Below are 12,749 nucleotides of genomic sequence, written 5' to 3' on the forward strand. Positions count from 1 at the left end.
CATAACACTGGCATCTGTCTGCATGGCTATGTACAGGTTTATGTTTTTGGAGCCTAACACGGTAGCTCTTCTCCCTCCAGACAATGATCACAGGCAGGAAAAAGATATTCGACCCCATCTGTTCAGTGGCTGTTGTATACCTCTCACAAAGAAGCTATACAAATACGGCATGCTTTACAGGGTGGGGAACTACAGGTAGGCTCCTACTCTTTAGACGGTTATGCCAGTGTTGACAGGGTACACACAGCCTTAGAGTTTAACGGGTGTTCTTTTCCACGCTTGTGCCACCTGTCATTGTGAAAAAGCACAAAACACTATGACGGGGACAACTTTTGGGTTTCTTTATTACAAGACGCAGCTCAAGACCGACAATCTGAAACAACTTGGTTTTGTAGTGAGGACTCTTTGGGAGCAAGAGTGGGAAGTGATGAAAGAAAGAGACAGGGAGCTTGCAGGTTTTTTAAACTGAGCCCAGTTGCCCTAGCCTCTCGTGCCTAGGGATGCTCTTTTTGGGGGAAGGACAAACGCTATGCACCTATATTACAAACTTAACTCCAGGGAAGAAATCCACTATTATGATTTTACCAGCTTCTACCCTTTTGTAAAGAAAACCAAAGAATACCCTCTCGAACACTCTGATATAGTTTATGACAAATTTGGACCCTTTGCAAATTATTTTGGAATTGCAAAAGTTAAAGTGTACCCCACACAAGGCTTCTTTTTCCCATTGTTACCTGTCAGAGTGGGTGGCAAGCTTATGTTCCCGCTATGCCGAACCTGTGCAGAAACCGAGCAGTGGGAGATGTGCATCCATACTGACGAGGAGAGGGCCATCCTGGGGACTTGGTGCATGGTGGAATTTAACACCGCCATAGCGAAGGAGTACGCGGTGGCAAAAATATATGAAATCTGGCTTTTTAATGAAAAATCTGATGTACTCTGAAAAGACTTCATCAAATGACACCTCCACCAGAAACAAGAGGCTTCAGGGTACCCCAGCTGGTGCACAGACGAAGAAAAACAAAATAAGTACATGAACAATTTCTACCAGGAAGAAGGCGTGCGTTTGTGCCAACACGAGATCAGGTTTAACCCCGCTAAATGCCAAATCGCTAAACTCTTTCTAAATTCCCTCACGAGTGAGATCCCGCCAGATCAACACATCACCGAGTTTGTGTCGGCAGGCCCGAAAACATACGGGTATAAGCTGTCGGGAGGAAAAGCCTGTATGAAAGTCAAAGGTATTACCCTGAACTTGGCAAACTGTCAAAAGATCAACTTTGACAGTTTGAGAGATCTAGTCCTGGACTATTACACGGGCCTGCGAGAAAACACCTCAAAAAAGAGAGAGGTGCAGCAGCCCTCTATCGTAAGAAACAAAAAACAGTGGTAAATAGAGACCAAAACCCTTAAGAAAACACAGAAAGTCATTTACAACAAGAGGGTCCTAGGAGAAGGGTTTAAAACCCTGCCCTACGGATTTTAAAATGGATACGAGGTGGAAACACCCCTTTTCTGCAATTCTCGCGGGGCCTAGCAACTGTGGGAAAAGTTACTTTATAAAAAATGTGTTGGATAATGTCAAACAAAACATTGTTATGCCTGAGAATATTGGATAACCTGGCTATAAAAAGCATTGCAAGATACACATGTCTGGGCTTGTTGAAACACATTTTGAGCAAGGCTAGGCATGCCCAAGAATTTAAATGTATTTTTTACAAAATTCATCACCATCCGGTCGTTTTGCACTAAGTCGTTAGAATACAATTTTAAAATCCGGTCAAAAGATAAACACTTGCTATTGTGAAACACAATGCCTGTGGCATTTTTGTTTAAAAATTTCATAATGCTTTTAGGAAACAACATGCTCTTCGGGGGGTGCCCGTATGTGTCTAAAAGCTCTCCACGTTACGCTCCGCCAGACACAAGGCAAGCCAGTGTTCACCAGGTTGGTTGTGTGGATGTGCAATACAAACCTAGGGGTCTCTGAGACAGCTTGTCGCCAGGGAGCCAAATCACAAGGCAACACATCTAAGAAATTCTTTTTTGTGTAAGGCACCTTGATAAGACACACGAGAGCTGCACGGTGTCCATGTTCACATATAGTCAAGCAGAACGTCTCTCCTCTGATTTCTCTCTATGATGTTGTCAAAAACCCCATGCACGATCAGATTGACGGTGATGGTTAAAGCCTTCCCAAAACGTATTTCTGCTCTCAGGTTCCCGGTTTTAATCAGGGAATAGCTATCGGCTCATTCCTGGTCGGGAGACAGGTCAAAGGCAAACAAGATGTAACCCTGTGGAAACTTCTCACGGTCGATTAACAGAGAACGATCTGTCATGTGTTTACAAGCGTCTGTACCAGATTCATGTATTCTCTCACACAGCATCCTGCCTCCAAGTCTGGTTGCAGAGGCTTGGTTGGTATCTGTTCACCATCCACATACAAGGCCACAAAATTAATATCATAATGTTTAAAATGAAAGGGATTTTTCGTGTAACTTCCACTCAAGGCATAGGACAAACCCTAGGACAAGCATTTTGGGCAACTGTCCCAAAAAACAGGTTCTCCTGGTTATTGACCCTGCTGCCCACAGGGATGCTGAACACTTTCATTCCCACACGGTCCACGGGATATTTAGCATTTGTGGTAAGCAGGGACTCCGCGTGCCCCAGACGAACGCTCAGGGCCATCCGTACTTTCTTCACAAAAAGCGATGCTGATACAATGCGCAATTTAAAGCCTTCGGCTGCACTGCCCATTAAACAGAAAGCGTCTTTACTGCGCGTCAGTTTAATTTTCACATCCACTCCGTTCAACAAATGAGACGTATCTGTTCTGATCTGTCTTTATTTCAATGGTAATGGTATCGATGTGGTGTTTTCTGAGAGGAACGTGATGAGGTTTATCGTAGGTGATGGTGACAAACTCATTGTTCCTTCCTCAGACAGGGACACAGCATAACAGGGGAACAGAAAAGTCCCTCACAAACTGGTGTTCTACAATAACTGTGTGCAGATACAAGGACTTAACCCCCCCTGTGATGTCTGCCCAGAAGGGGAATTTTTGGACGCTGCGCTTGGGGCCCAAACCTAGAATGTTAGCTAGCTCCCTGCTGGTAGAAAACATAAAAGTAAAATCAGCGGATTTAAGGCTAACTTTTCTACCCACAGGGTCATAGTTCATGACCACCTCAGGCGGTGGGGGAGGACGAGCCACGGTACTGTTCATATGATCCAATCATTCGGGTATGGACGAGTAATAACCTCGTCGTAGGATAAAACTCTATGCCATATCTTCAAAGGTGATTTCAAAAGGGGTGTTCTCGCGGATAGTGTTCCAGCTGTGTGGGTGTTGTATTTCCACTAACCCCACCTTCCAGGCACCCGGGAGACCCAAGGGCTTAATTAGCTGTATTGTAAAGTTCGAGCTGGTGTTTTGAAGAAAAACTGCAGAGCTGGCATTGCTGGGCAAAGTCATGTAACACCTGCCGTCGCTCATTTTTCTCTCCCTCAGTCTTTGCAGGAGGAATCTTTTTGTTTGTTTGTGTCTAAACGTCAGAATTGAGAAGCTTCCACCCAGCTGGTAAACTTATCGTCCCCGTCCCCCCGGCAAACCATTTCATCAGTAGCTGCTTTTTTCTCCCTTTTCCTTTCTCCGCTAGAACTTTTTCGATCCGGAAATCCTGTGTCGTTTGGGGTTTACTTTTTGTAAATCTTCAGGGTAAAAAGTTCCAGTAACTGTCTCATCCTCGTAATCTTTTAAATCAGTATACAGGTCTCTGGCTCCTGGTTAAGGCTTCATCCACTATAAATATCTCATTGGTAAACGTCTGTTCACAACCTTTTTCAAAAGCTCCTTTGGTTTTAGAGAGTCTCACGTGGTCGCCTATTCTAAAGGGGGCAACAACCGGTTTTATTTTAAAACCATCTCTATCAACCAGTTTCCATATCTTCAGAGAATTGGAAGGGTTAACATCAGCGGGTCTGGTACGTAGAGTTCTGTAAAAGCTCTGGTTGTAACTCTTCATAAAGTCAGGTAACAGGTCAAGGTGGCGAAAGGCGTTATGGGCGGTAAAATATCGCCACATCCTCCGCATCTTTTTCAAGTTCTGTTAAATCGCTCCACAACTCCTGCTTTGACTTCATTATCAGTAACAAAAAGCGTTAACGCTGTGCCGTTTCAACAATCTGCTAAAAGGTCTGTTTCAAAATTCTTTCCACCGATTAGTTTGTCATTTTTGAGGCACGCGACCTTGGCTAAAAATAGCTTTAAAGGCCTTGGATACCTCACCACTCATCTTGTCTTTTAGGCCTAAGGCCCAGGCATATTTGGATAGAACGTCTATCACTGTTAAGATGTACTTAAAACTGCTGTTGTGTTTGGAGAACCAGTGCATACGGACCAAATCTGCCTGCCATTGCGCGTCCACATCTGAAAGAACGGTCTTGGTTCTTTTAAAACGTATTCGAGCTGGTTTGTGTAAAGTGTAAGCATCCTGGTGTGAAAGCCAAGCTCCTACCTGTCTTCTATTTAAAGTTTTATGATGCTTTTTGGCTACTTGAAAAAGAAGATTGACCCCGTCAAAGCCCCCAACTTTCCTGGGGGTTTAACAGATTTTCTTTAACAGAGCCGTCTGTGGAGACATGACTCTTCCTGGGACCGTCTTTTACGAACACAAGTATGGAGGGGGACACGTTCATTCTCAGACATTTAAATAAGTTTTATTAATCGCCTGGTTTAACACAATCTTTTACAGCCGCCTGAAACAAAGGACGCCATGACCCCTACCATGAGGGAGTCTGAGCTGGTTCATTCTTCCATTTTTGTCCTTTTCTGGATTTTCCTCTTGAGATCTGGGTCTCAGACAGGAGCAAAAACAGCTGATGCGCGATGGATTTACTCCCACAGGGCTACCGATGTGCAACTTCTCAAAGGCCTCTAGAAAGGCATCGTCGAGCTGTTGAGAGATTTTCAGACAAAAAACAGTGTAAGCACCCCACTGCCTGTTTTTAGATTTATGCAATGCCAGGTCGATTCCCAACCCCATTACACCCCCATGATTGACAGTCGCTTCTTAATCATTCATTTACCTGAGCGCCATCTTTCCCGTTCACCTTGTGACTCCCCCAAGCCACAATCGCCTTCCAACTTTAGGGCATGGACAATGAGAGGCTGTCACACTCACTGGGGTGCCTCACAAAGGTTTGGATTTTGGGGTCAGGTTCCGACGTAGCCATCAACGGTTGAGTCAAAGGGCCCTTCTCGGAACTGTCGCTGCTGTAGCGCTTTCTCCACACAACTCCAAAGGTCCTCGGAGCTAAAACAAAATCTGAAGGTCTCACGGGGGTGGTGAAGGAGTCCATGTTTCCTCTCAGCCTTTCCACAATTTCTAAAACATGTCTTCTTGGTAAGAGATGGCTTCCTCTGCCCAGCGCTGGGACTTATGGGGTGATGGTGCTGCACTCTGATTGGCAGAGGGCGTTGGGAGGAGTTCTCAGAGGGGTCACATGACCCTCTTCTGGACGGTTCACCCAATCCGAGAACCTGCCCCATTTTGGTCAAATCTCTTCTCGGGGAGGTCCTCTGCAGCTGAAACCCATCGCGATTGGTAGAAGGTGGTGGGAGGAGTTCTTAGAGGGGTCACACGACGCACTTCCAGACGGGTCACCCCACCCCGGAACTCCCCCCAGTTGGTCAAATCTCCTCTCGGGGTGGTCCCCAGTGGCTGAAACCCCTCCTGATTGGTAGAGGGCGGTGGGAGGAATTCTTAGAGGGGTCACACAAACCACTTCCAGACAGATCACCCCACCCCGGAACTCCCCATGATTGGTCAAACCTCCTCTCGGGGTGGTCCCCAGTGGCTGAAACCCCTCCTGATTGGTAGAGGGCGGTGGGAGGAATTCTTAGAGGGGTCACACAAACCACTTGCAGACAGATCACTCCACCCCGGAACTCCCCATGATTGGTCAAACCTCCTCTCGGGGTGGTTTCCAGTGGCTGAAACCCCTCCTGACTGGTAGAGGGCGGTGGGAGGAATTCTTAGAGGGGTCACACAAACCACTTCCAGACAGATCACTCCACCCCGGAACTCCCCATGATTGGTCAAACCTCCTCTCGGGGTGGTTTCCAGTGGCTGAAACCCCTCCTGACTGGTAGAGGGCGGTGGGAGGAATTCTTAGAGGGGTCACACAAACCACTTCCAGACAGATCACCCCACCCCGGAACTCCCCATGATTGGTCAAACCTCCTCTCGGGGTGGTTTCCAGTGGCTGAAACCCCTCCTGATTGGTAGAGGGTGGTGAGAGGAATTCTTAGAGGGGTCACACGAACCACTTCCAGACAGGTCATCCTGCCCCGGAACTCCCCCTGATTGGTCAAATCTTCTCTTGGGGCGTTCCTATCAGGGCGAAACCCATCCCGATTGGTAGAGGACAATGGGAGGAGTTCTTAGAGGGGTCACATGACACACCTTGCTTCCGGTCATTTGTCCGCCTTGACCCTGGAAGTTATACCTCATGGCTTGGGACTTCCAGTGACCGGTGGGCAAGGATTACGAGGGCCAAGGGTGGGGTTAATTGTTTGATTGACGGTAGGGCCCTTATACTACTGGAGCACCTTCTTCTGTTTGTGTCCCTTCCGCTTCAGTCCCCAAGCACTCGGCCAGGACAGATGTCACTTATGACCTCCGTTGCCACCAGCTGGACAGAGGGACTTGGGTCTTTCTTGAGGACCTGGAGAGCTGAAATGACACAGGACAACATGTTAGTATACAGACTGTCAAATCACAGCTAAGCGTGATCACAGAATCTTCAAGTACCAGAGCAGAATGATCACATGGTAAAATGTGAAACTTGGCTCAGTCCTTCTATTGGGGTGGAAAATACATGAGAGATGAATATGCCTCACTTTTCATATTGTCACCTGTGCCGGAAATAGCTGGAGACTTACTACCTCTGAATACCACGCTACAGAAGCTCTCCAATACAAAGAAAGCTTTAGCTTCCTCCATTGGCTCCCTTCCATGCTCCCAACAAGCGGGGAGACCCTGACTCGACCAGAAAGTCATCCACTCTGCTGTAAATGGAAGAAGGTCCATTGTTTCAATAGCTTCCACTTTTAAGTTTATTTTCCATCTCTATTCAAGAGCCACTGTCTGAGCTCCAATCACCCTGGAATTCAACAGAGGCCAGGTCCAAGCTGCTTTGTGCAGGACGCAGGGCACCTACTGGAAGAGAAATTGCTGGTGGGAAATTTGGGGCAGCAGAAAGTGGCTACAATTTCTCCTCACCTGGGGAGTCCACAGAGAGCCAATAAAGCCCAAAGAGTGGATAGCACTGGCTGCGGAGGGGGCCTTGCCAGGACAACCAGGAGATGCACGGACTCACATCACACCCTCTGCAGAGAGTGATGTAGTGGTGGGAGTCTGCTATAGACCACCGGACCAGGGGGATGAGGTAGATGAGGCTTTCTTCCGGCAGCTCACGGAAGCTACTGGATCGCATGCCCTGATTCTCATGGGTGACTTTAATTTTCCTGATATCTGCTGGGAGAGCAATACAGCGGTGCATAGACAATCCAGGAAGTTTTTGGAAAGCGTAGGGGACAATTTCCTGGCGCAAGTGCTCGAGGAGCCAACTAGGGGGGGCGCTTTTCTTGACCTGCTGCTCACAAACCGGGTAGAATTAGTGGGGGAAGCAAAAGTGGATGGGAATCTGGGGGGCAGTGACCATGAGTTGGTTGAGTTCAGGATCCTGACACAGGGAAGAAAGGTAAGCAGCACGATACGGACCCTGGACTTCAGGAAAGCAGACTTCGACTCCCTCAGGGAACGGATGGCCAGGATCCCCTGGGGGACTAACTTGAAGGGGAAAGGAGTCCAGGAGAGCTGGCTGTATTTCAAGGAATCCCTGTTGAGGTTACAGGGACAAACCATCCCGATGAGTCGAAAGAATAGTAAATATGGCAGGCGACCAGCTTGGCTTAATGGTGAAATCTTAGCGGATCTTAAACATAAAAAAGAAGCTTACAAGAAGTGGAAGGTTGGACATATGACCAGGGAAGAGTATAAAAATATTGCTCGGGCATGTAGGAATGTTATCAGGAGGGCCAAATCGCACCTGGAGGTGCAGCTAGCCAGAGATGTCAAGAGTAACAAGAAGGGTTTCTTCAGGTATGTTGGCAACAAGAAGAAAGCCAAGGAATGTGTGGGCCCCTTACTGAATGAGGGAGGCAAACTAGTGACAGAGGATGTGGAAAAAGCTAATGTACTCAATGCTTTTTTTGCCTCTGTTTTCACTAACAAGGTCAGCTCCCAGACTGCTACGCTGGGCATCACAAAATGGGGAAGAGATGGCCAGCCCTCTGTGGAGATAGAGGTGGTTAGGGACTTTTTAGAAAAGCTGGACGTGCACAAGTCCATGGGGCCGGACGAGTTGCATCCGAGAGTGCTGAAGGAACTGGCGGCTGTGATTGCAGAGCCATTGGCCATTATCTTTGAAAACTCGTGGCGAACCGGGGAAGTCCCGGATGACTGGAAAAAGGCTAATGTAGTGCCAATCTTTAAAAAAGGGAAGAAGGAGGATCCTGGGAACTACAGGCCAGTCAGCCTCACTTCAGTCCCTGGAAAAATCATGGAGCAGGTCCTCAAAGAATCAATCCTGAAGCACTTGCATGAGAGGAAAGTGATCAGGAACAGCCAGCATGGATTCACCAAGGGAAGGTCATGCCTGACTAATCTAATCGCCTTCTATGATGAGATTACTGGTTCTGTGGATGAAGGGAAAGCAGTGGATGTATTGTTTCTTGACTTTAGCAAAGCTTTTGACACGGTCTCCCACAGTATTCTTGTCAGCAAGTTAAGGAAGTATGGGCTGGATGAATGCACTACAAGGTGGGTAGAAAGCTGGCTAGATTGTCGGGCTCAACGGGTAGTGATCAATGGCTCCATGTCTAGTTGGCAGCCGGTATCAAGTGGTGTGCCCCAAGGGTCGGTCCTGGGGCCGGTTTTGTTCAATATCTTCATAAATGATCTGGAGGATGGTGTGGATTGCACTCTCAGCAAATTTGCGGATGATACTAAACTGGGAGGAGTGGTAGATACGCTGGAGGGGAGGGATAGGATACAGAGGGACCTAGACAAATTGGAGGATTGGGCCAAAAGAAATCTGATGAGGTTCAATAAGGATAAGTGCAGGGTCCTGCACTTAGGACGGAAGAACCCAATGCACAGCTACAGACTAGGGACCGAATGGCTAGGCAGCAGTTCTGCGGAAAAGGACCTAGGGGTGACAGTGGACGAGAAGCTGGATATGAGTCAGCAGTGTGCCCTTGTTGCCAAGAAGGCCAATGGCATTTTGGGATGTATAAGTAGGGGCATAGCGAGCAGATCGAGGGACGTGATCGTTCCCCTCTATTCGACATTGGTGAGGCCTCATCTGGAGTACTGTGTCCAGTTTTGGGCCCCACACTTCAAGAAGGATGTGGATAAATTGGAGAGAGTCCAGCGAAGGGCAACAAAAATGATTAGGGGTCTGGAACATATGAGTTATGAGGAGAGGCTGAGGGAGCTGGGATTGTTTAGCCTGCAGAAGAGAAGAATGAGGGGGGATTTGATAGCTGCTTTCAACTACCTGAAAGGGGGTTCCAAAGAGGATGGCTCTAGACTGTTCTCAATGGTATCAGATGACAGAACGAGGAGTAATGGTCTCAAGTTACAGTGGGGGAGGTTTAGATTGGATATTAGGAAAAACTTTTTCACTATGAGGGTGGTGAAACACTGGAATGCGTTACCTAGGGAGGTGGTAGAATCTCCTTCCTTAGAGGTTTTTAAGGTCAGGCTTGACAAAGCCCTGGCTGGGATGATTTAACTGGGAATTGGTCCTGCTTTGAGCAGGGGGTTGGACTAGATGACCTTCTGGGGTCCCTTCCAACCCTTATATTCTATGATTCTATGATTCCTCCTTCAGGGGAAATTAAAGCTGACTTTCTACTGGGCAAGAGTGAATTTGTCCTTTGACGTGTGGCTGATGCACTTTGCACCAGTGCTATCGGTTACAGCTGCTTGTCAGCTAAATTCCTTTAGAACTCACGGATGAGCAGAACTTCAGCTGTATTTATTACTTACACATCAGCAGATGTTCCAGGTCCAGCCATTTCATACGCTGCCTGTCTGTGTGTTCCAGGATGATGCCTAAATACACAATGGAAAACAAACAACAACAATAAAACCTTCCCTTGTTGAGTGCAAAGTGATATTAGCAGCCCCTAGACAGGTCTTTGGCCTCTCCTACTGTGGGCCTAAGGGTGAGCTGTGGGCAAGAGGATGCTAGTGCAGTTTAGAGTCCACACTGAAGAGAATGAGAAAGACTTTTTATTTTTAAGAATGTTTACACAAAACCCATTTGCTTTAAAGAGTCTGTGTTCCTCTTGCCACTGCTGTCAGTCATTGGAGACATACTAAGCTAGTGTCTTGGTCTAGTGGTCTGAGCAAAGGACTGGGGCCAGGAATAAGTGAGTTCTAAGCAGGGATCCCACAAGGTGACTGATAGGTGAGACTTAGGGCACAACGCCTGCCTGTCTCACCTGGGTATGCTTGGGAGAAGAGGGCACAGGGCCAAAGCGGAGGAACCTTTTGCCTCCTTGACAAGGTGGTGTGGCCAGGAACCTGAAACAGCAGGCGCTGAGGGCAGGTGGGCTGCATGCCTCCCAATGATGAAGTAGTAGTGAAGAGCACTGAGCAACACTGTGGGTGGGTCTGCACTTTGAGCGAGGGAGATCACTCCCAGTTCAATGGGACAGGCCCACTCTAGCTCGGACAGCGCTCGCATGCTAAAATTAGAATGTAGCTAAAGCAGCACGAGCAGTGGGAGGAGCTAGCCACCTTGAGAATCAACTTTGGGGTTTGGATGGGATCATACTTGGGGTGCTTAAACTTCCTGCTGCTCCTGCCATCGCAGCTACTCTCTATTTTTAGCACTCAGGGCTAGTGCGGGTATGTCTCATCAAGCTGGGAATTAGACCCCCAGCTCCAAGTGTAAACATGCCCTACGAGACAGTGTCCCAGCCTTTACTACTAAATGACTGCACCATGCTTTCCCTGCAACAATCCCAAAGCACTTTATAGCAAGTCATGATTTCCTCCGACCACCACACTGGAGAGGTAGGGATATTAACATCCCCATTTATGTATGGGAAGCTGAGGCACAGAGAGATTAATGGCAGCTCAGTGCTGCACAGTGGGATTTTCTTCTCTCTCCCTCAATGGGAATACCAAAAGGGACACTGGGCATCATCTCTCACCAGCTAACTTGGCTGCAACTGCCCGCATCTCTTCCCAGCTGCTACAGAAGTACGTGATGGTGCTTTTGTACAAGTTCTCCAGCAGCTCGGCATTCTCTTTGGCCTAGAGGAAATCAGGGACACATGAGCTCTCTCTGGCTAGAAGTGCCCTTTGACTGCCAGCACATGCTTTTACGAGCCACAGGTAAATCAGAGAAAGAACAGGTGACTGGGTGGACATGGGAAAAATGGGGATCTGTGGCAGATTTACATTTTCCATCACCCTCAGTCATATATCCCACTCTGACCGTTATTTCCATTACCCATCACACATCTCTACACCACCACACGCCACTCCAGTCAAGAATCTCAGACACTTCAACAGCTCACTCACAAGGTGTCTGCAAATGTCCACCTGGAGCTCCTCAGGCTTCAGCTCAGCTGTGCTATCAAGGTGTTCATTCACTGCAGTTTGGAGCCTCTTCAGTCCCAAAAACGGGACACAGAGGTGAAACGTAGCTCTGCATTCCTGAAAAAAAGAAAGCGTGTCACACACACCATTTAATTGTTCCCTACTGAGTGCTATGGCCATTCAAAGGGAACTCATCTGCTTGCCTGCTCATCTATTCCAGGATAAAAAGGGATTCATCTGGATGTAATTGGCAGAAAACATGCAGGAATGACTAATAGAGGGGAGAGCTTCCACTGCAACCTGGAGGTAGCATCAATGTCTTTTTGGAACAGATCTACCTATGAAAGCTGCTTCACCAGGTCTCTCTTCTGTTCTGGGGAGGCAGGGGCCTGGGGTGCAGAGACAGACAGGAATAGAGAGCTGTCGGGCTCAGACCCATGACCTATCCTGGATTCTGGTGAGGCAGCCATGGAGCAACCTGGCGGGAACTGACTCAGCAGGAGGGCAATGAACTGAGGGGAGAATTTGGGCCTCCACAGCAGGCAGGAATAGCAGAGCTCCCCTGGCATTGGGAGGAAGATTCCTTTGGCTTAGTCAATAAGTCACTCTCGGTCTTACCACTGAAACCCTGGGGTTCGGGTCTTGCAGGTGCAGCAGAAGTGTGACCCAGCTCTGTCTAACCTGCTCGGCGAAATAGCCCTTCCATTTTCTTTTGGTCACGCGAGCCAGGATGCCAAATAGGACAAAGGACAATAAACGAAGAGCATCGTCCTCCTACAGCCAAGAAAGCCCCACAAGTTAGTAACTAAGGGACAATCACATCACGTACCTCGCACAGCCATCTCTTCTACGCTAAAGTTGAGGGATTCCAACTACAGCTAGTCGGAAACACTTTCATGCACGAATTTTTGATTTGAATTTGCTGATTCATCAAACTATTTTAGCGACAGTTCCATTTTGATGAAATTCCTCCAGAAGCCAGGCAGGGGTCCTTAGAAACCTGCCTGCTGTCTTGACAGTGCACCCATTCAGCTCCTTGGAAGCCGATCTAGCAGG

General features: G+C 47.9%; 1 protein-coding gene across 1 annotated transcript; it reads right to left on the reverse strand.

Moving 5' to 3' along the window:
• Positions 1-6,624: 6,624 nt before the first annotated feature.
• Positions 6,625-11,873, reverse strand: LOC142070222 (maestro heat-like repeat-containing protein family member 2B). Its single transcript, XM_075123769.1, has 4 exons — positions 11,676-11,873; positions 11,303-11,405; positions 10,128-10,193; positions 6,625-6,743 (listed from the first exon to the last, which is right to left on the reverse strand). The coding sequence occupies exons 1-4, from the start codon at positions 11,871-11,873 to the stop codon at positions 6,646-6,648; spliced, it is 465 nt and encodes a 154-aa protein (XP_074979870.1). The 3' UTR covers positions 6,625-6,645.
• Between the last annotated feature and the right edge of the window lie 876 nt (positions 11,874-12,749).

This window comes from Caretta caretta, chromosome 28 (assembly GCF_965140235.1).
Source record: "Caretta caretta isolate rCarCar2 chromosome 28, rCarCar1.hap1, whole genome shotgun sequence".
In the NCBI taxonomy this organism is placed as follows: domain Eukaryota; kingdom Metazoa; phylum Chordata; order Testudines; family Cheloniidae; genus Caretta; species Caretta caretta.

Coding starts and splice junctions, on each gene's coding strand:
- LOC142070222 (XM_075123769.1), bottom strand. CDS start 11,873: ATGGCCATAGCACTCAGTAGGGAACAATTAAATGGTGTGTGTGACACG. Junction 11,406..11,675: donor TGGACATTTGCAGACACCTT/GTGAGTGAGCTG, acceptor GATTTCCTCTAG/GCCAAAGAGAATGCCGAGCT. Junction 10,194..11,302: donor AGTTGCAGCCAAGTTAGCTG/GTGAGAGATGAT, acceptor TTGTGTATTTAG/GCATCATCCTGGAACACACA.